The following is a 24,524-nucleotide window of genomic DNA, read 5'->3' as shown; positions in this document are numbered from 1 at the left end:
CATTGGCCCCCTAAACATTTTTTTTTATTCTGCCTTAAAATAAGGCAAACTACAATGGAATAAAACCGAATCAAACCACTTGATTAGGTTGTAGACTGTGGGTTCTTAACTAAGCTAAATAAGACATAAAGTTACTAAGTACTGTGTAAATCTATGTTTAGGTAGAACATGAATCGCTTCAGTACATGAAACAAAAATAAAAACGTGATACATGTTCTAAAATATGGTACGATAGGAGTAGATTTATATATATTTCACTTAAGAACTTAAACTATTTCTAAAAAAAAATTCTTTTAACTATTAAATATCCAATATATATATATATATATGTATATATTTATATAGCAAATCATTTTTATGAAAATTATGACTTGTTTTTTATATTTTTGTCGTATCAAAACTTAACTCCCCTTAGATTTTAATTCATATATTTGATTTTTTTTTTCCTCTCCTCAGATAACATTTAAAGAAATGTGTTGAAAAAAAACTTTTAGGATCATTTCGGATCACTAAATTTATTGTTTTGGAACGAAAATGAACTACGTTTTGGAATGAAAATGAACTATATTTTGAAACGTGTGTACCAATATTTAATTCGGTAAGGGATTAACGTTTTTTTGGTATCATAGGTATAAATGCATAAGATATCAAATTCGGACCAAAAAGCTTCAAAATTTTGTAGACACTGGCATGATTGGGTGAAGCTTTGGAGAAAGAGAGAGAGAGAGAGAGAGAGAGAGAGAGAGACGCTTGAATTTATAGGGAAAAAGAAAACATACACGTAGAGAGGAAAAAAGACGGAACTTGAAGGGTTTGTTGCTTGAAATCAGGTTGACTATTTTTAAATGCAAAACCAAACCATGCCCTTACAAAATCAACCAACCAAAGTTCAAAGCAATTTCCTATAGATTGCACAAATACTCGGTATATTAATGATCAAGCGCACTGTGAATTCACCACCTCACGTGCTTCATATGTAAAGAATTATGCAGAGCCCATTTTCCTACATAGTTTGATACAACTAAATTGAGCCAACATACCGCTTTGAAATCATACTTGTTCCAGGAGGAGAGATGCAACACTCTTCATTTGAAGTCGCGGTTGAGACATGTTAGCACATTTATTAGCCAAACAGAAAACAAAAACAGAAACAACACGAGATTTGCACAATTGTCCAACTCCAACGTTCATTCCACCATACCAAGCATACAACGTACAATTTCAACAATTAATTTAGAACAACACAGCATACACCTTGCAATAAATGTCAAAATACTCCCAAGAGTAACTAACATAGAACTTGTCACAACATTTGGTTTTGAAACAATTGATGCAAATTCTAATGATACAGACGACAGGATCTAAAGAAGGCATTTATTTTAGCTGGTATTGTAGTGTCAGAATTTTGTTTGTTGCCCGTCTCTTGTATATTTTTTAAAAAGCTAACCTATCCAGACAAAGCATGATTATTGTACAAGCAGCAATAATCATGTGAAGGACTAAGTGAAAATTGAAGCTCAAGAACAAATTAACTGATCCCCTACCTGATGCAGACTTAAATTTGTTGTTTGATCCATTTTTCTACATACATATACATAATGAGAATCCGGATCTTCCAAAACAAATCCGGCAGGAAGTAGGCCCTTTTCAGTGGTAGGTGTAGGTTCCAAGAACGATTTTGTAGAAGTAGAACCAGGTGGCCTCTGAAATCCTGGCCTAGCTGCAAAACAAAAGGATACAATGCTACAATGTTAAAAGCACTTTTCTTGTGATAAATAATGAAAAAAATTAAAAATAAAAAAAGCCCAGAAGTTTCAACATGAGGTGTACCCAGATAAGTCCATACATCTTAGGCCAGGATGATCATGGCATCCCAAAATCTGTGGTTGAAAATTAATATTGAGATCCCATGAACAATACAGGGCAATGACATGACATCAACATTCCTCAGTCAAGTTCATGCACATTGATGACCTTTATCTTAGGATGTACATAGGTGCCAACTTGCTCAATGCCAAATAACTAAACAAAAATGCTTTGATGTTGCCTTTGATATAAAAGTCAATTTGCGACCTTTTTTGAAGAAAGAAAAGAAAAAACACACACACACACAGACAGAGAGATGGCATTCTTTTGTTTTATGAAATTTTAACTAGTAAGAAGTATCCAACTAATGCAAACCAGACTGTCACAGATACATGATTTAGGGTATCTATCAGGGCGTATAGAGACACCAGTGAAAATATACTTCAATTAGAAAACACCAGTGAAAACGTATCTTTTAAGGAAGCAGAATATTATATTCAAAATCATAGACTATAACAATTTAAGTGCCTAACTTAAAGAGCAAGAGATCATGTTATTGATGTTGCTGGTAACCAATAGGAGGAGCAGAAGTCAAACGAAATAATGCATGAGAATCATTTGAACATGCATGATGGAATAAAGATCTAATTCAACCAGTATAGCATCCATTCATGTAAGATGGAAAAACGAACCAAAATAATAATAACAATGTAAAACTTCAAGACAGCAGTATCAGAAATAGACCAAAACAAAAGCCATTATATGAGTAAGGTTCAGCATTCGGTAAGTACCAATGTGCTAGGACTCTGAATGAAACTGCTACAACACTAGGTTAAAGAATATGAAATTTTATAGGTTTTTTATTATCATTTTTCTAAGATATGCTCTTTTGATTTTTCAAAGTTTAACCCTTTGGAGTTCTATCATTAGTTACCACTAAATTTATCATGGGAATTTCCCTTAGACAGCCCAGTCAACAAGCATATGTGCTAGACTACAAGTGAGAAAGAACACACATGTTTTTCTCATCAGGTAATATACAAAAACTAATCTGTTTCTTGGGCATACATGAAATACATTCCAAAATGAAGTTTGCTACAACACAAAACTAACTCAAAAAGTTCTTCCGGTGAGGGTAAAAAAATTGTGTTTCAATATGGGAAAAAAATAAAAAAGAACTATAACAAACCCATGATTTCATATCATACAAAGAATCCAAAAATCACTTCCAAATTACACAATTCTCATAATAAAAAATATGTGATAAGCAACTAACTCAAACCAAAATATTTGCAAATTAAAAAACATTGAAGTTATGGGTTCAAGTCTCAAGGCAGCCATTTTGTGCACTATGCCAAAGGTTAGGTGTGTACCCAATCTTTCTCCTCCCAAACACACATTAATATGTACTAATTGGGCATTGTTTTTAGACTTGACAAGTATATAGAAGAATAAAGTTCATGAAGAAATGCTATAGATGGGTGCCAAATAGTGCCGTGAATTACAAAATGACAAGGGATTGCAATTAAGATTTTTGAAAGTTATCCTACTATGCCTACTTTAAATGCTAGCATGAAAACTTGGTAAAGCTGCCCACAATTGGATTCCAAGTAGGTTTATGGCAAAGAAAAATTCCAGGATTAGGGTTACTTATATGTAGAAGAAAGTTTCTAGAGTTCACAGATATATATATATATATAAAAATAAAATAATTCAGAAGAGACTGATTGCTGGATTTTCAGGAAAGCTGACGAAATTTTGCAAACAGTGGTCACTTTCAGGGTTTTTATGCTTGATTTAGGTTTAATTGGTAACGGTATTAGGGACGAAATTAGGATGATATTGGGATGAACAATAAAACAATACTCTCAGTGTTCTGCAAATAAAATTCAAATAAGCATAACCCACAAGTAAGGTTAAATAAAGCATCATATAATGATCAAGAAGTTTCAACACAAATTTTGAAAATCCAGTCTGTTTAGATAAAATCATTGTACAGAAAACTAAGAAATTTTGACTAATTGGCATACTTTAGACCTAATCCCATATACGAGTGAAAAACATGATCTGTACAAAACATGGAGCAAAAGCATAGCCCTTGTCCGTAAAATCTTAAAATTGTCAAAATATCCTTAACTACTAAAATCTTATGAGGTATAAATAAATATACCCATCAGCATACTATTTTATAAATTCACAAAATCGAGACTAAAATTAAACACAATTATGACCAAGGCATGCAGCTTGCTTCACTTAGTTGCCATTTTCTCTTCCCATACTTAAAATCACAATTGATTCTCATCAAAGGCAACTGACATTATGAGGGGGAACCAAGCTCCAATTCTAAGACATAAAACGAAACAAATCCATGAGGGTAGGCCTAAACCCTCAAATTTTCTGCACATACCTTCATAAAATGCCTGCAAACATTAACCTTACTGACTCCAAACAATTTAGACACGGTTAAGAACATTGGTTTTGCATTCAAAACTGAAATTGCGGAAAATAAAGATCAAATGAAAACCCCAGCTTTCAGAAATCTATGGAACCATTATTAGTTCCAGATTCCAATTGAGTTTGACCAATCACATTGATACTTAAAATATGATCATCAACCCACATCCAAGGGCTGGCTGAACCACCTTAGAGGCTCTAGGGGAATGAAAACAATTGAAATCATGCGTGGACATCATTCAAGGATTAAATGAAATTAAACTCCAATCTTTTGAAAATCATTCAAAACATTCTAGGATTTCACAAAACCGTAGATTACAAACTGATTTTGTGCAAAACCAACATGGATGAACCTCTAAGGGTGAAACTTCAAAAACTTGAGTTTAAGGAAATTCAAGAACTCTACTCGAATTATAGAAGAATAGAGATTTGATTCAAAACGTTTTCAATCAATTCCAGCCATGTTCAACAAGAAGGGGGATCTATGTTTGATGATAAAAAAGTTAGAGATCCTCCATGTACGAACCAAACCATTCATGACAAATGAACTTGAACAAATTCAACTAGTGTTTCTTTTTCTTGATATGTCTGAAACATTGTTGTCAAATCGTGAATCGTTTTGCTAAAATAGTGAATCATGAATCGTAAGATTTATTTTATTTAATATGATATATAATTCTATATATTTATATACATGTAAAATACATACAATATTTAAAATAAAGTAAATCATCAATATGACTAAATTATATATATGTATATACATATAAACTATGTTATCAGAATTTTACGATTCGCAATTCGATTCATGATTCGCTTTGTAATTTTTGCAAAATCGATACGAATCTAAGAGTGAATCTATTTTGAAAGTAAATCTCTAGTGAATCGCACGATTCGCAATCGATTCACGATTCGATCCACTTTTTACGATTCATGCAATTTTTGAAATTACTGTGTCCGACATATTTTCAATTCTTTTTTTCTCTATCTTTTTAGTGAAAATGACATTATACAATTTCTAATAGCGTTTAATACCAAAATAACCAACATATATACATGATTTGTTGTTATTTTAGTGTTCATGGAGTTTTTAATAGGATCCAATCAGATTCAATCAGACACAACATATTTTTAACCTTTCTTATCATCTTTTCTCCTTTTAAAAAATCATAATATATTTTCTAAAGATGTTTAAGATTAAAGTTACACTATGAATTATCCATTACTATTTTATTAAATTGAATATAATTGAATATTACATGTGTGAGGTCATTATACCTACCTTTTAAAATACTTTAGGCTTTAAAATAAAAGATTCTAAATAATTCTTTCTTATTATTTGCTCACTGTTACTTAGAAAAGTATGTATGCTTATTGTCCAAATATCAATATCACTGTTAATTATTGTTACTTTGGAAATTGATAGGTTGTCTATTTAGTTATAATCTTTATTAAGGCCTCGTTTGAAAACAGGCTAATTTAGTAACTTTTTGACTATTTTGCTAAAATATGAGCTAAAAAAAACTAATATGTTTGGGATGACTTTTTGGTTTTTTACGAAAAGATGTGCAAAAAGTAGAGAGAAAAGAGAATCTTTGACTTTTTAGTATGGGTTGTTGGCTTTTTGGCTAATTTAGTAACTTTTTGACTTTTTGACTAAAAGGGAGGGTTCCCAAACGAGGCCTAAGGTTGATAAGAAATATCTAAAAATGAAAAAAGGTAAGACGGTAATCTTATATAGGCATCTTTGTTAACTTCTTACCTATTAAACTACGTGATTATCATTCAAAATAACATTTTTATTGATTTAAGTCTAAATATTTCATGTTCAACAGACATATTTAACATTTAAATATGTAAATATATATTTTTAAGTAATTTAGAAAAGTGGTTGAATCTTTACAATTCACAATTCGATTCAATTCGCAATTCGGTACGTGGCTATTTCGATTCACGATACGAATCTCAATTTGATAACTATGCATATAAATCAAGAGATATGAATCTCCTTAATTTGACTAAACAAATGGCCGTTGGTAGAGTCTAGTGGAGAAGAAGGATTCATGTAACCGACCTTAATTGATAGGACTTAAGACTTGGTTTGGTTTGGTTATATACATATAAATCACATATATCAATATAACTAATTAATCTCTTCTATATATCTTCATAGTTTGGCGAAAATGACATTGTTTCATGTATTATGAACACAAAAATAAAAATATAACTAAATCGTAGTGAATCATAAATTGAATAATTCACTCAATTTTCGATTCAACACAATGATTCGAATCGTTTTTGTTGAAACTCGTATCGATTCGTATGAATCGAATTGTGAATCATACGATTCTAACCACCATGGTGTGAACAACTAGGACCATCTAACATCTATTACACATACATGTAATCATGAAAAGAACATAAAAAAAAATGCTCTATACATTTGTGGCCAAACCATGGACAGCCGTGAATAATTTCTTCACTCATCAAATATTAAGGAATAAACCCCAAAACAAGTAGATACACATAAGTCAACTCTAATACCAATTGTTAGATTCAAAATCCAATGCGGAATACTAGGATTTTGAAACTTTTAGGATCTTAGACTTATGCTATCAATGTGACACCCCGAAGAATACCACGTGCTATATCTCATCATTATCCGTATTTGAATACCTTAGGTTAAATTAATTTTACATCAATTATCTCATTTCACAAAATGCCTTTGACTTAATTAGCTTACAATGTTTTAGAAATCAAAATATGAAATGGAAAAGAGGAAACCTTGAATATGAGCCTAATCAATAAGAAACTTAGAAATGAAATGCATGCCTTAATGAAGCAAACTCAAGAATAGAAATATTTAAAGATTATTAAGAGTTAGGGGATATCTTAAAATTTAGAATTTGTAAACCTTAGAATGTGCCTATGAACAAATTGAAGAGCTTAAAGACCTTAGACTACTGTACTCATCATTTTAGTAACATATGTCATTTTGCTAATTGGGATTAGTGTTAATCAAGTAGGATTAGTGAACCTTAATCAAGATTAATTAAGCTAAGTAAGATTAAGTTAAACCTTGATTAATTAGAAACTAACCTTGATTAATTATAATTAAGATTAATCAACTAAGCTAAGTGAGTGAGATTAGATAAATTGGTAAGGCATACAAATAGAGGATGCATACACCTCCCTCTTTTATGTCAACTCAACCTTTGTCTTACCCTCCCTTACATAAGCTAACCAAATCAAGAGAAAGGAAGAAAAATCTGGTGGAGTCAAGAACAACCTAGAGAAAGGAAGAAGAAGAGAGAAAAAGAAGAAAAGCCTAAAGATCTTACCAAACTCAACTCTTAGCAAATCCAAGGTAGGATTTTTACCCAAAACCTTGTAGTAATCATCCCTAACATCTAAAATCAAGAAGAAACTAGGATTGATTTGGTTTAGAAATGAAGAAATTAGGAAAAGAATGGAAGAGATTGAGCTAGGAAGAAAATCAAGTACAAGACTTCTAGGTTTTGTTGATTTGATCTTGTTCTTGATGTTCTTGATGCATGTAGACCTTCATCATCATGTGTTCCTTTGATTTTCATAAGATTTGTAGCTAAGAATCATGTATTGAAAGGAAGGAAAAGAAAGGTTCATGGCAAGATAGGTTTTTCTCAATTCTTGTTAAATTTCACAAGTTTGATCCTTGATTCTTGAATTTAAACCGAGTTTTGAAGTTCTGATTTGGAAAACAATCTTTTTCCCATGTTTCTCATTGATTTTGCAAAGTTTATGTGAGTTTTTAGAGACCCTAGCTCAAGTACATGCAAGAAAAGAGAGTTAGAGCTTGAAGATTTTCGGACCTCTTATTGAACCCAGAACTGCACATGCAGTTTGGATTTCCGCACGTGCGGATTGCTCCTCCAGAAATCGAGTTTCAGACTGCATAAAAGGCATGTGCGGGCCAACCCGCACGTGCGGAATTCCCGTGTTTCAACCCAATTTCAAATAGGCATATCTCTCATCCGGACTCGGTTTCAAGCGATTCTTGAGTTTAAATTCAAGTCCCGAAAGCCTAATTTCTAATGGTGGTGGTCTCACATCCAAATTCTAAGTATACAAAGAGATATGTCTAAATTAGTAAAGGCTGCTCACTTTCTTCTTAACCATTTCATACTAATTCTTTTCCTTAGTTTTTTTTCATTTCTTCCTATCTTCTTAAACCTTATATATCTAAACATGATATTTTCAATGCATAGCATATGAAATTGTTATAGAATACTTAGGCCTTTTCAACGTAAGTTTTTGGCACACTTCGTCATTCTTCAAGCCTTAATCACTTAGAATACTTCTAGGCATGCATTCGATACATGTTTGACATTTAATTTAGACTTGAATTAGGCTCAGAAAGGTCTTAGATAATCTAAAGAAAGATTAAGAAACACTAAGCTAAGTTAGAGCACTTGAAATGAATTTATAAGCTTGCTAGTCTATATGTTTTCAATGTATTGTTTATGCTTTGTGTAGGTTAAACTTTGAAGAAGATACATCCTCGTTCTCAAAGCCATTTGTGAGTAGTAATTCAGTAACTCTATCTTTTTCAGATTATGTTTTCAATGCAAAACTTGATTATGTTTACAAAGCTTTGATATTTTTATTATGAATGAACATTCTATACTCTTTTATCATGTACCTAGATGGCATTCTTGGATCATGTCCCACAATTGGGGGAATATCCAATCATGTATTATGGCCAAGCTCACACTTGATCCGTTTAGCCGGTACCCAGGCCGGTTAAGCACCTTGTAATCTATGAAATGCTCATCATTATATAATGTTTGCAAAGTCAAGTCATGTTTTGCCTTGTACAAGCTAAAGACATATTTTGAAGTTATGCTTCTAGTGCTCTCCAATGTTCATTCATTTATCGCCTTACTTTATTACTATTCACTAGGCAATGGCTCACCCCTCTCCCTTGTGTATATATATGTAGGTGACATAGAGTTGAAGTATAGAAAGAAGTTTGCTAGAAGCCGGTCTTGTGTGCTTGTACTGATTTGTAAAGTTGTACCTTGAGTGCTGTGTTTTATTTCCTTATTGGAGCTATGCAGTGTTGTAAGATAATAATCCAAGAAAAATGTATTTTGCCCCAAATGGATGTTATAAATGAACTCAATATAACAGATAATGGCTTACACACATAAAAAAGAAATTTTGCCCCAATTATTTTAAGAGTCCGTTTTGTTTTTGCTTTGTTAGGCCTTTGGTAGTCAAGGACTATTGGCCGATCACTACACCATCCTGTTTGGGACAGGTTGTGGTCGTGACAATCAGATTGTTCTTCATGGCTTTATTTAATAGCTAATAAATGATAAAATCTCAATCTGAACTCAAGAATCAAAATCTTGGATATCTTCTTTGAAAAATCTTGTTCTTGGATCTTCACATTCAAGAAGTAGACTTCAACTCTTGTTGAATCTTGATGAAATAGAACTTTAAGTCTCCAATCCAGTGTCCTCTAGAAGTACAAATCAAGCAAGCTAGTTTGAACACTCCTTCCTTTTGTGCTTCTTAAGATTCTCCTAGTTACACATAATATAGAACTAACTTCGGAAGAATACCTCTATATATGGCCAACCACTAGTACTATATATCCACACGGATAATCTACTCCTTGCTAGGCTTGGATTGGGACCTCTAGACAGACTTCATTCTAGTTCCTAGTGGCGTCCTTCACACATCTCATTCGAGGAAAATGGGTTGCAATCAACTCTAAATATTTGCAATCGTGCTCCAGAATTCAAGGAATATACAATTGCCCTATCCCACAATACCACAATGTAAACCCTTCTACCAACTAATGTAAGACCTCTAATCTAGGTCATGACCAGCCATGAATCACAAGCCACTGCCTACAAAGCATGCAAGCACAACAAAGTCATGGCATAACAACACAATAAAACCCCACAAATAAATCTCCACCAAGTTAAGCCAAGAATAGATTATGGGACACAACCAACTTCCATATGCTGAACTCTTAAATTTCTCAAGCTAACTACCTAATAACTAACTAGAAGTACAAATTGACTCAACATCCTAACAGAGATCATAATAAAAATAGGAGTCCCCATCCACGGCAGAGTCCACTGACCCTCGGTGTGCTCACCTGAAAAATGTTAATAACAGATTGAGCTCACATCATAGACCAGTGAAAAATAAAAGTTGCATAGTAATATACAATTTTGAAATCAAGGCAATAAGCACCAACTGCATACATGTTTCTTCAAAATAAATAACACAATATCATGGTATAAAACATATTTCTCATAGCTTCATAAATCATGTCCCAAAACAATGTATAGAAAGCTGCCAATGCTCAATATCATGTATCTAAAAAATCTCATGTGTCATTAGTCATGCATCATATCTAAAAAATTTCATGTGTCATTAACCAATGCACAATATCATTTGTCTCAAACATCTCATGAATAAGTTAGGACTTCTACAATTCGTGGATCCACACATATTGCACAACATCGGGATGGTGCCACGTGATTATTCCCTAAGCCAATCCTATTGAGATAGCCCATTATGTAAGTGTACAACCGTTGAGACACTAGCAGCACTGGAGTGGGATCTCCTGAAGGGTATTAGGGCCCGGCCCAACAGTTTAAATCCTTGGTATGGCTTCATGAGTGCAACGTAAAGCAGAATGAGAGTCCAAATCTGGCAAATCCATAGAAAATCTACTAATCACAAATGGACTGCATCACCACCTAATTTTTTGGGAGAAACTAAGAAACCCTGACTCGTGCCAAAGGCCATGGTCCATCGTAATCAAAGTGTCTCGGCTCGAGAGTTTAGGTATAAGGGGAGAAGGTCGAATTGAACACCCCCCTCACTCGATCAAAGATCGGTCTCTACTAATTCTTGATATGAGAACTATTAACACAATAGGATCATACAACCTGATTATTAATGTTATCTTTACTATGTGAAACAAACAAGTATAGACCAAATCACCTTCTTTGGAATGCTCTAATCTCTCTGCCATTTTGAAAGGGTTTGAAAGCAGAAATCTCATGAAAAATCGAGATAACCAACACGCGAAGAGATCGAAGTCATTCCAACTTAGGCAATAAGGCATCCATACAATAGGCAAACATAGAGATATATCACATGAGCCTCATGGTAGTATGCTAGACATAATAAGAAACAATCACACACTCATGATGCAAAGATGAAAGAAGCTCACCCGGTACTTCTCTACACTATGCCATGAGCGTAAAGGGTTAGAAATCAATGCATGATCCTAGATGCCAAACTAAATGATATGCAAAGAAAGATAAAAACAAACTCACCGGGTACTCCAGCCAAGCACAACAGAAAATAACTAATTAAAAATATGCATGATCCTAGATGTGATAGCTAATGCAAGAGTCGCACAAAATGGGTCCTAGGAGCTCGGATACTAATAAGTTGGCATGTTAATCACCAAAGCTACACACCACTTACCTATCAAAATATAATGCTCTAAGAGCTCAAATGCATGATTCTAGACTAAGCATGTCAATGTCATGAATAAAGCTAAAACAAGATAAAGGGAAGGAGAGATAGAGAGTATAGGGAGGAAGAAAAGAGACACGTTCCAATGCACACACAGGTATAATAAATGAGAGTTAGAAAAATGCAATCAAATGGAATGAAGAGAACTCCGATGAGGGTAAGGAGATTCTCACCCTCTAATGCATGAAAATGGGTACAAACTACCTAGGTACATGAAATATGGCGGCGAGAGAGGAGATTCAATCTATCCTAGAGGAGGAAGTCGTGCCTGGGCTTCTACATCAACAATAATCTATAAAGCAATAAAAGAAGGCTCTAATGAGGATAGAAAGACTCTCGCCCTCTAATGCATGAAAATGGGTATGAACTACCCGGATGCATGAAATAGTGATGAGAGGGGAGATTCAATCTATACTTGCGAAGGAAACCCTGGCTAGGCTTCAATATCAACAAAAATCAATTAAAATAACATAAAAATGGAGCCTCTAATGAGAAGGGTTCTCCTCCTCCTACTTAAGGAAATGAGTATGAGCTACTCAAATCCATGTAAAATGGATTCGGGAGGAGAGAACCAATCTCTTCTCGTAGAGGAAACCATGCCAGGGTTTCTAATCCATAATAAATCAAGAAAAAAAAAAGTAATTCAGACTAGGCCAAGGTCACTATATAGGCCTCTACTAACTACAGAAAATGGGAAAAGAAGAGAGAATCCAACTATATGATCAACAACAACCCAACAATAATCTTAAGATCTCAAGAAAGCTCCCAAAAGAAAAGAATAGGGATGGAAATTGCAAGAAATTTAAAAATGGAAGTAGGGATTACCTCTAAGCTCGTAGAGATAGGGCCCAAGCTGATCGCAAACTCTAATCCAAGCTCCCTCTGGCCAATAGAGATTTCTTGCTCCAAGTCTCCACGCTAAGGGATGAAGAGGATAGTCCGAGTGTATCAATTCCAATGTTCAAATCTCACTCAAATTAGTTAATTACCTAATTAACTAAGTCATTATCTCAAAGTTTGAATCTCTTAGGGATTAAAATTTTTTGGAACCCTTAATCCTCCAAAGAAAGGGGGGTTTATAGGCTTGGGAGGCTTGGAATATGCCTCTAGATCACTTAGGAACCGGATGGCATGTTCCAAGATCTTTGGACACCTCACAAGAAAGCTGTTTGGTTGACATCAAAACAGGTCGCGCTTGATAAGACTCATGCGGCCGGTGTAGAGTAGTCCAGCGTATTCCCCCGAAAAGTTGTCCGGTAAAGCAGAAATGGTCCGGACGAGCATCCCGGGACTGAAGTTGTTTGGCGTGTTCCCTAAAGAGTTATCCGGCCAACCTGATCTTATCCGACTACTTTTCTTAGAAGGTTTCCCCTATCTTTCTCATTCATTCTAGTTTTCTAAGCCGACTCTTTTGAAAAGAGGATTAAACATTTTTGGAAAACATACTGCTAAGAATGGCCAAAATGAATGAAAAGTGCCAATTGCCTTAAAATATTTCAAAAATAGGTCTTACAGTCCATAAAATCTTTTTGGCCAAAACGAGCGTAGGGAAGGTTTGTCACTCTGCATCGTTGACTTGTTGCTTGAAACGATCTCTGATTTCTTCATCGAGAGTTTTTCATAGAGTGCCCAAATCTTAAGACTGGTCAAAAATGGAGTGTCTACAACTAGCCTAGCAACCAAAGTCACCCACTAAAATATCCCTTGGATTTTTATCCATGCATATATGAGTCATGAAATATTACCAAAAGATAAATAAAACAATTATAAAAATATGAAATACTCCCAACAGTTATGAAACATGAATCCAAGAAACTATATATATCATACACATGTTTCCAAAACAATTAATGAAAGATACATAGCATATAGAATCACTCAGCTGGTGTCCAAATCAATACAAGAAACAAGAAAGCAATGTGATAACTACCTTGAACCAAATAATCATGCAAAAAAATATTACTAAGTAATTCTAGCAAGAATCACGTTATTTAATTAGGTTATTAGGTGACAAAACCCTAAGTTCAGATCTAAACTCTCATGTCCCAACTCGTCTACCCACAAGGCCTTTAGCAATCCTGCCAACATATTCAAAATGGTTTTAGCTATCATGCATCAAGGGTCAAGTCCTAAGTTATCCAATTCACAGATTTTCACAATTTATCCTACTAGACAGGTTTATGTTGTAACCTTGGCATTGTGGTTTTGTCAAGCAGAGGCTGATTTGGTAATCCCGACCTCTTGTTTCCATGCTAATTATTGACTATATAGGATTGGTTCCACTAAGAGGGCCCGAGCTCTTTTGGAAGAGTCTTCCTCATGTTGTGCTTTCGGTTTAGTCGGAAAAATGTTGAAGATTTATGGGAATATTTTTCTTATTTGTCATCTCTGGGTTCTCAATTGCAACTCTTTCAAAGTGGTGTATTTGTTTTAATTTCTAGACATTGAATGGTTGTTTGTCATTTGTAAATTTCTTTCCCCACTCTCGGAGAACATCTTCTCCTCATTTGAGCACTTTGTATCCTTTTCTTTTTCCATTTTTAGTAAAACTAGTGTTGATGAGTTCGCAATTTTACATCCAAACTTATGGGCAGTTTAATGAACGAGGAAGATGGGTTGAATTTGAAAACCGTTTAGTAGTTATTTACTGGATGTGGAGTTTAAATTAACGGAATTATAGTTTTGGAAAAAAAGTGAGAAGTTAGCAATTTTTTGGACATTCTTGATTGAGGAAAAAAAATAAATCCGTAATGAAGCTTCATAAAACATTCATACCAAATCAGTTGTACACTCTATATATAATAGATAGATTTTCATGTTGCCGCTCAAAAAAGAAAAATGAACGGTTAGTTTCTGTGCAGGTTTCTCCCAATCCAAGAACTTAATTACTAGGAAAACCAATTTTGATTTAAAAAACTAATAAAGGAATAAAACAAAAAAAGCTTGACAATTTTTGGGTAAAAGATGAATGAGCCCTTAGCTTTTCTCCTTTTTTATTTTGGGGCCATGTTAGATCATCAATTGTCCTAGAAGCATAAGCTGCTCTAATACCATCTTAGATCATCAATTTTCTCAAAAGCTTAAGTTGTTAGAAAAGAGGCCTACAAAGTATATCAATATATCCAACGAAGAGAGTTCAAAAAGCTTAGAAATTTTCGGCAGTAAAAACCATATAGGCCTACTAAAACCTAGGACTATCAATGTAAGAGGAGAGCTTTAGTTGGCAGCATCATTGCATGATGCAGTACTTGTGGGATAACAATAAAAAAAGTAAAAATAAAAAATAAAAAAACACACATTCCTATGAGAATCTTGAACTCCTGCACATGCGTTCAAGCCTCAAAGGATCATTTTTTGAGGTTGTTTGCAGCTCAACAGAAGAGTGCACCCTTCAATGGACAGCTTTTTTGGAATTTACAGAGTAGAATTTCAAGATATCTATAGATGTGGAGGGGCATAGTTTCCTTTTTCCACGCCCTGTATGCATGGATGGACCCCTTTACAGCTGCTTAATATAAGTCACTTCACTTATTAGAAAACCGTAGGAGGTCAGAATCACTGTGAAACAGGGAGGACCCAAATTTGAATGTGAACATGTAATTGTATGCCAAGATCAGAGTTTGAACCCATGGCCATAGGATACTACATAATACTATTTAAATTATAATTTGTCAAAAAAAGATGTTAAAATCTGAATTTCAGAGGAAAAAAATTCAAATTGATACCATAATAGAAATCTTAAGAGGGTATAGAGTGTTAGTTTCATATTACAATTATCAGGTAGGCGGGTAAATTAGAATATAGGATCTATTACATACTCAGATACAATAATAAATTGTTGACCACTAGCTCATCTACAAGCTTAACTTGTTACTGATAGAGAGAGGAGTAATTTATAATTTATATATTCAACAATACCATTTAAATAGACCCCACTAATATACAAGAATTATTATTATTAAAATAAAAGGGAAGGATGCTACAACGGTGTCACACTATACACAGGCAATAGAAAATAAACAAAAAGAAAACCCAAAACACAAAATAGTATATACACTCCCCCCAAAATGTATGAATATATGTAGAATTGAATACAGTCAAATTTTTATTGGATTTCTTTGTTTTAGAATTGCATTTAAACTAACAGGTCTATGCTAGTATTAATTCACAATTGGTTTTACTGAAATTGGCTTCTCAGATAAGGAGAAACTGAATTTTTAGCAGAAACTAACATTTCAATACTTATTTAATTGGAACTCTCTCATCCAATAACATTTTTGCTTAAAACGAATTCGGTTAGAAACTAGACTATTAAACAATTATTTCTAGAATGTTTCATAATTTTTAGACTCTTGGATTAGGAGTTATGATTTTTCAAAGCCAGGATTCTGCACAGCATGAATCTATCCTGTAAGATAAGTTGTGAAAATTTGTGAATTGGATGGACTTAGGACATGACCCTTGATGCATGAGACCTAAAACCATTGTTTACATGTTGACAGGATTGCTAGGAGCCTTGTCGGTAGATGAGTTGGGATGCAATAGTGCAAATCTAAACTTATGGCTCATCACCTAATAACCTAATTAAACAAGGATTCATAGTAAAATTGCTTAGTAATAGTGTTTCATGATTATTTGGTTTAGGTTAGCTACACATCGCTTTCTTGCTGCTCGTGCTTATGTACTTTTGGACACCAACTAAGCAATTTTACATTTCATGTATTTTTCATTTAAATTTCTCATTTTCCCACAAATTGTTTTCAAGAGTACCTCACATGTAATATAATTGTTTTCCTTATCTCGTGGTGATATTTCATGACTCATATATGCATGGATAAAAGTCCAAGAGATATTCCAATGGGTGACTTTGATCGCTATGGGATTGCTCCTAGTATCTCATCTCAACGGTTGAATGATTATCTAGTGGGGTATGTCAACCATATCGGCTTAGGGAATAAATAGGGGCACTACCTCGATGATGCCTCTAAATTCAATATGTGTGGATCCATGAGTTGTAGAAGCCACGAGTTACACATGGTCTAGCAAAACCTTTATTTATATTATTGTTGATAACTATCACCATTGAGAGATGATACACGGCTAAATGACACATGAGATTTTTGAGATACATGATATTTTGCATTGGCACATGCTTTACCATACACTGTTTTGAGACATGATTTATGAAGTTACACGAAACATGGTTTACACAATAATATAGTGTACTCCTTTATTTTGAAGATATACACAGTAGATATTTATTCTTATTCCTTGATGTCAAATTGGTATATTCACTGGGTTATGAGCTCATTCCATTATATCACTTATTGGGGAAATAACAATAATAACAATAAACCAAACCAAACAAAACCTTAAGTCCCATCAAATGGGGTCCGCTACATGAATCCTTCTTCTCCACGCAGCCCTATCAATGGCCATTTCATTAGTCAAATTAAGTAGATTCATATCTCTATTTATAACGCTAGCCAATGTTAATCTAGGCCTACCCCATCCTCTAACACTTCCATCTACCGTTACAGCATCGCATCTCTTCACTACTGCCTCTGTTGGTCTCCGTTGAATATGACCAAACCATCTCAATCGATTTTCTCTCAACTTACCTTCTATCGGTGCTACTTCTACCCATTCCCGAATACACTCATTCCTAATTCTATCTTGTCTAGTCTTACCACACATCTACCTTAGCATTCTCATCTCAGCCACACTCATCTTATCTACATGTTGTTTCTTGGTTGCCCAACACTCTGTCTCATACAACATAGCTGGTCTAATAGACGTTCTATAGAACTTACCTTTTAGTTTAATGGGTATTCGTTTATCGCACAACACTCCAGACGCACTTCTCCAATTACACCATCTCGCCTTAATCCTATGGGCCACATCTGCATCAATCTCTCCCGTTGTTGTGATAATCGACCCTAAATAACGAAAATGTTCACTCTTAGGCAGTTCTTGGTTCTCAATCTTCACTTCTCATCTGCTTTCATTGTTACTGTTACTAAATTTAATGTACTATGTCTTAGTTCTGCTTATCCGGAATCCTTTAAATTCAAGAGTTCTTCTCCAAATCTCCAACTTTGTGTTAACTCTTTCTCTAGTTTCATCCACTAGCACAATGTTGTCTGCAAAAAGCATGCACCATGGCACGTCATCCTGAATATTTCTCGTCAACTCGTCTGAATATTTCTCATCAACTCGTCCATAACCAAGCAAAAAGATAAGGACTTAAAGTAGATCCTTGGTGTAACCCTACAGTGATAGGAAATTCATTTGTCTCTCCAGCTGGCGATCTAATAATGGTCACCACCCCTTCATACATGTCCCTAATCACGTCAATGTAACCTTTTATCACCATTTTCTTCTCTAACACCTACCATATTATATCCCGGGACACTCTATCATATGCTTTCTCAAGGTCAATAAACACCATATGAATGTCTTTTTTCTTTTCTTTATACTTTTCTATTACTCTCCTCAAAAGATAGATCGCTTCCATTGTTGACCTACCAGGCATAAACCCAAATTGATTCTCTGACACCTCTGTTATTTCTCGCAATCGGCGTTCCATCACTCTCTCCCACACTTTCATTATATGACACATTAGCTTGATTCCTCTATAGTTGTTGCAATTCTAGACATCACCTTTATTCTTATAGATTGGCACTAAAATACTTTTCCTCCACGCATCTGGCATGTTCCTAGTCAACAAAATTTTGCTAAACAACCTAGTCAACCAAGCAACTCCCTTTTTACCCAAACACTTCCAATCTTCAATAGGGATATCATCGAGTCCTAAAGCCTTATTGGATTTCATCTTCTTAAGTACAATCTCCACTTCAAAATTCCTAATCCTACGATAGAACCTATAGTCTTGGTTTATCGTATTACTGGCTATCGTAATAAAACTAATTCCATTATTAACATTTTTCACGTGAGCAACTAAGGGCTAGACAACTATGGAGTGGACAAGAACTTCTATTTCTATTATGATCACTATTAGGATGTTGAGTCATTCTTGTACTTTTGGTTAGCTAGATAGTGGGTGGTTAGCTTGAAACATCTGAAATTTTAATATGTCGAGATTTGTTTTACTAGTTGTTGGATTTTGTACATGGGTTTTTTGTGTCCCATATCTATTGTCCAACCAATGAATACTCTTAACAATCCCTTGAGTAAACTCTTCATAAGAATGACCAATAGTAGATTTCAGTAAGTGATCTAGCATACTAACACTCAAGGGAAGATTAGACTTTGCTGTTGCACAAATATATTCCATCTTGACAAAAAAAGCTTCCAACACCCTACCATAGACGACCTAAGATATTGAGCTGTTGGTTAACTAAAGCTTTACTCATTGGTAAGTTAAAATGACCCAAGATTTGAGTCTATTGTAATCACAGGATTAAAAAATCCTTGCATTAGGCAGTATAAGATTCACACAATGTTGACAATAATTTTAATATGATATGATTCTACATCGATGTATTCCAAACATAATAACATATTAAGTCTTCTCCTTCAATAGTTGAGATATATCAGCCTATCATGTAGGGTTAATCATAGCGCAGTTATCCCGTGATAGATGGCCCACTTTTATCATGAACTCTTCAAAATAGATTAAATACCCATGTCAGACACTGGAGACACTTATACAAGGGTGTGAGATAGCCCATTTTTATCATGGACACTTATATATTTGTATTAACACTATCACGACATGTATACATGGTTTAATAAGTGCTATAGAAAGAATAAAATACATTTTATTGTATGTTATATGCGACACCACTTTATCTCACATAACAAATTAAAAATATAAAAATATGATAGTTTTTTGCTGAGTCCTCATACCCTTAAATTTGAGGTTTGATGGGTCCGACCTCTAGATACGTACCCGCACCCGTACCCGCACCCGACACCCGACACCCATACCCAAGTCCATGTTTACATGTAACATAGCTTATGACTTATATCTTCTATAAGTGAATCTCATTCACAAACATAAACCATATTTAATGTAGCGTAGGACTGAAGTCGCTAAACTATTCATCTCATGAATCATGCCCATTTATGAATACAAACATTTCAAATAAACAAATAAATAATATTTCATTTCTACGAAAAAATTAGAAATGCATTGGTTTTATGGTATACTTCCTAACATGAGTCATTCAAATCAAATAAATAAATTAGAAAAACTTAATCTCATTAATGGGCATAGCATGATTATGGACTTTATTTCAATTCAATTTGAGCCATAAAATTAAATCTAGATCAATTAGAGAGTCAATATTAATCACATCACTAGTCTTTATGGACTTTATTTCAATTCCATTTGAGTCATAACGTCAAATCTAAATCAATTAGAGAGTCAATATTAATCACATCACTTGTCTTGCAATCTTGGGCTTGATCTCCAATGGACCCTATTCATGCTCAGCCCCACCATGTTTTCATACAAGGCTCCAAATTTGTCTACAATCCTTCAAATTTGTCTACAATCCTACTAAACTAGCATTATTTCTTATGCACTACATTAATGAAAAGAAACTTGATATGAGGCCTACAAGAGTTACAATAGAACAGAGATAGAAGATAACATCAAGGATGGCAGGACACATGCAAGTCCTATTTAAGATTACGTAACTGAAAACTAAATTGGTAAGTTTGATGGTGAGCAAGGGGAAATGTTTACTGATGTAGGTTGCCACCGACGATTGGTTGGAAAATTGATTTATCATTGTTACTTGCCCAAAGATTACTCATATTGTTAGTGTGGTTAGCCAATATATGCACACTCCTTGTTGCCCTCATTTTGAGTTGTTTGTTGTATCTTGCATTACCTATAGAGTTCACCTAGACGCCGATTGCTATATCGGCATACTACTTTCTTATTTGCACACCACACTTTATCTCAGTACACATCATTTGTGCCCATTTGGATATCAACTTCTGAACGTAGATGAACTGTTCAAATATCAATTTCTGAACAAAATCCAATTGTTCGAACAAAAAACTTGTTCAATAGTTGATATTCGAACAATTAATTTTCGTTCAAAAGTTGATATTCAAACATTTTTTCTTTGCTCGAAAGTTGATATCTAAACAACACAAATGGTGTACTGAGAGAAAGTGTGGTCTGCAAATAGAATTACCCCAAACCACGACATAAGAAGACTCCTCAGCGACATTCACATCAAGATGCTCAATCCAATTTGTAGGACCCAAATTCTTCCCTACTGAGTGGAATTGATGCAATTGAAATTACATACCAATTTCAAATTAGGAAAAATGGATGCTCCATTTCAAAAAAAAAAGAGGATATAAAGGGGCTGATTAGATCTTGATTTTATTTAATTAAATGTAGAACCATATAGGATTATGGCCTTACTTTTTCTTTTTCTTGTTTTTAGGGGTGTAATGGGTATATTTTAGCAGCATGGGTTTTCTATAGTCAATGTAGTTTCTGTAATCCTCAAATCTAAAAATAAAAAATAAAAACATCGTAGGCTTTTAACTTAGCATCTCTAATTGTTTTTTAACCTCCTTATTAGCAAACTTCTCTCTCTTAAAATTTTCTTCATTTTTATCCTTTTACCACTTTTTACGAACATAACTGATAAGATCCAAAATCAAAAGGGTTTTGTTACTATTTAATAATACAAACAATTTCACCTAATAGACACATAAGAAAAGAAAGTTAAGTACTTGATCAAATCAACAACTTGACGACAAATAGAGGAACTTCATTTATATTTATCTTATCTATTGGTTCATTTTTTTTGAAGGGGTACATTGAATTCGGCTACGAATTACAATATATTTTAAACATTAGCTAAACCAACTTTAGGAAAATGACACAGTGAAATACAAGTTCATCAATATTTTATAGGATTGTACAGAACAACAATAAAACCGAGCTTTGAATTTTATCCCCAAATTATTATAATCTGGAGTTGGATATACAAAGTAAAATATAAAAATAGTCATCCCTATTTCAACTAGATTATTGATCCAAAATTGGCAGTGGCATATTACATGGCTGCCAAAAGTCCATTAAGTAAATATTTGGAAGACAACATAAAGACAAAGGACAAATATAGGGGATGTAAAAATCAACCAACTAAAAGCTTTAATCGTTACAATATTTAGAGTAAATTGGCAATTTCAGTAAGACAAAACTTAGAATTTGGTTGTAAGAGTTTGAGCTTGATGACAAGGGTAGCTAAGTTAGAAATGAATGCCCGAAGTGTTGTCGTGTGAAGACTGGTGATGCAAAATATAAAAAGCTCAAGGAAGAATAAATTCAAAGAAATGGCGATATTTGAAAATTAGCATGATTTCAAAGAAAAACCAATAGGAACCATTCATAATCATGTTTCTACTATTATTAGAATCTTATTTTATGATTAGTTTATATTTTCTAGGATTTTTAGATCAAGGGTATTTTGGTAATTTTTATATTTGCTAACATGAGCTGAAAGAGTCGCCCATGGGTCATCTTGTGGGTCAAGTTATTTAATTGGGTTTTATATATGTTTATTATTTGGTCTTAAATTGATTTTGAAAGTCAAAAGATATTTTAGTAGTTCCCTTTTTTAGTTCTAGTTTGTTTAGAAAATTTCTTAAACCTATATAAAGCCACGTAATGCTTATACTTTAATAGAACTAATATTTTGAAGAATTTTTTGAGCTTTTGAAGTTTTTTTATAGATTTTGTGATACAATGAAACCCTAGGTGTAATCCCTAATGAATTCTAGGAGTGATTCTAATGAAAATCATGGAAAGAAGAAAAAAAACAAATCTGAAATTTCATATGAAACACATTTAAGGCATTAAGAATTAAAGATTTGGAATAATATTGAGTCTTCATGTCATTATAGCAGGTTTTAGTAATTACGGGTATAATGGTAATTCCAATAATTTTTGGACATAGGTTGTAGGGGTCGCCCATGGATTTTATTTTAGATCAAGTTATTAAATGGGCCATTACACATGGGTTTTGTTATGTCTAAAATAATCTTAATGGTTTAAAGTCCAAGTTTTCAATTTTGATATTGAAATAGAATTAGAAGTTATTAAAGTTTCCTATTATGATTAAATAGAATTGGAGAATATTAGTAGTTGCTAAATATTTTTAGTTTCTAAATTTGAGTTATAGTCCTTATAGAATTAAGAGGGTCTTTAACCTATAAACTAAGAAGCACGGATACGAATACGGATGTGGATGTGGATGTGGATGTGGATGTGGATGTGGATGTGGATGTGGATGTGGATGTGGACACGGACATGGATGTGGACACGGGACACGGCGATTTCAAAAAAATAAGGAAACAGACACATCGGGAACATGGCAATAATATATATTTCCATATTTTTTATTTACTATCTAGATTAATATTACATCCGCAAACGATTAATATTAACAAAAACTAACTTTAATTTTTTTTTTTTTAAAGCACATTTAAATTAACACTTATAGTTTATATCATTTTTTTATAGATGATTTATTAAGTATTTAAATCTAAGAAAAAAATAATAAACATTCAATATTCATCAAAAGCACTAAATAAAATGGAGGGAAAGACAACTTGGCATGTCCTTAGTGTGTCCCTGAAGTGTTCCCGGCGAGTCCCTTGAAAATAAATTAATTAAATAAAGCGACACGCCATGTGGTGTATCACATGCATGTCCCTGAAGTGTCCACATGTCCGACACGGATAAGGCACTTGTTTTGGAGTGTCGGTGCTTCATAGCCTATAAATATATATGTAATCTCAATGATTCAATAGAAGAGTTAATATTATGAAAAATTGAGATTGTGTTTGTATGACAGTATATCCCTTGTGAGGGTGAAGCGCCTCTCTCTCTCTCTCTCTCTCTCTCTCTCTCTCTCTCTCTCTCTCTCTCTCTCCTTCTTCTATCTGGCAAGGTTCATAGTGCTTAGAACAGCCATCATACAGCCCCTAAAACTTATGTTTTCATTCCCAAAACCCTACCCTTTTACAAACCCTTAACTCATATTTTTAATACTTTCGCGGCCACAAAATCTCATTAAATCCAGCCCTATAAATCTATTGTTGTTGCTACCAATATACTTATCCCGGGCTCACTTCTTGGAGGAAAGAAATCCCTACTAGTCCTACATCTGTTTCCTAGACCTATATTCTCCTTTCCCTCTTTTATTTTCTGCACTTTTATCAGCCAAAAATATTTTTCATGGGTACTGTTCGCAGCACCCAAAACAGTGCCAAAATTCAATATTCCTGCTTATTACATTAAGCTCTTACCTTAATTCTTCATATACTAGTAAAAGCCCTAACCTTCCCATTACTTTTCAGCTTGAAATCACAATAAAAACCCACAAATCCAGCCTTACAGTTCTCACAGCACTGTCCCTAATTGTCCTACATCAACTGGCAAAGGAATGCCAGCATCTCACAAGTATTTTGCATAAGCATATTGCATTTAGCTTTAAGACACTTGGTTCTCGAATTGCAAAATTTGCCCAACATTGACCCTAGATTTTTCCTTTGATTTTTATGTGCTGAAACATATTGAAAACAAACAAAAATAACCAACTCAAATGAAGTACACTGAAGTGCACCCTAAAAGCCGCTGAAGTAGATGTCAAGAGGGTTCTGCAAAGATCTCGTGCCTGAAGCTCTCTCAAGTGGAGGACTTCCTG

At 33.9% G+C, this 24,524-nt stretch overlaps 1 protein-coding gene across 13 annotated transcripts in view; it reads right to left on the bottom strand.

Moving 5' to 3' along the window:
* Positions 1-1,232: 1,232 nt before the first annotated feature.
* The window catches only part of LOC114310629 (S-adenosyl-L-methionine-dependent methyltransferases superfamily protein), a 47,204-nt gene continuing 23,912 nt past the window's right edge, over positions 1,233-24,524 (bottom strand). For 4 of the 13 annotated variants that reach the window (XM_082915709.1, XM_082915710.1, XM_082915717.1 and 1 more), the window contains 3 exons: positions 12,640-12,732; positions 10,400-10,414; positions 1,233-1,720 (listed from right to left, as the gene is read on the bottom strand). In XM_082915709.1, coding sequence (XP_082771835.1) covers positions 1,518-1,720; positions 10,400-10,414; positions 12,640-12,732 — 311 coding nt within the window. In that variant the 3' untranslated portion in view covers positions 1,233-1,517. Of the gene's footprint in view, positions 1,721-10,307; positions 10,415-12,639; positions 12,733-24,524 lie in introns of all 13 variants that reach the window. The other 9 variants (XM_082915715.1, XM_082915718.1, XM_028256682.2 and 6 more) reach the window with 5 other exon arrangements.

Source organism: Camellia sinensis, chromosome 2 (genome assembly GCF_055761805.1).
Source record: "Camellia sinensis isolate YWXY chromosome 2, ASM5576180v1, whole genome shotgun sequence".
Classification (NCBI taxonomy): Eukaryota; Viridiplantae; Streptophyta; class Magnoliopsida; order Ericales; family Theaceae; genus Camellia; species Camellia sinensis.
This window is presented reverse-complemented; position numbering and strand designations above follow the sequence as displayed.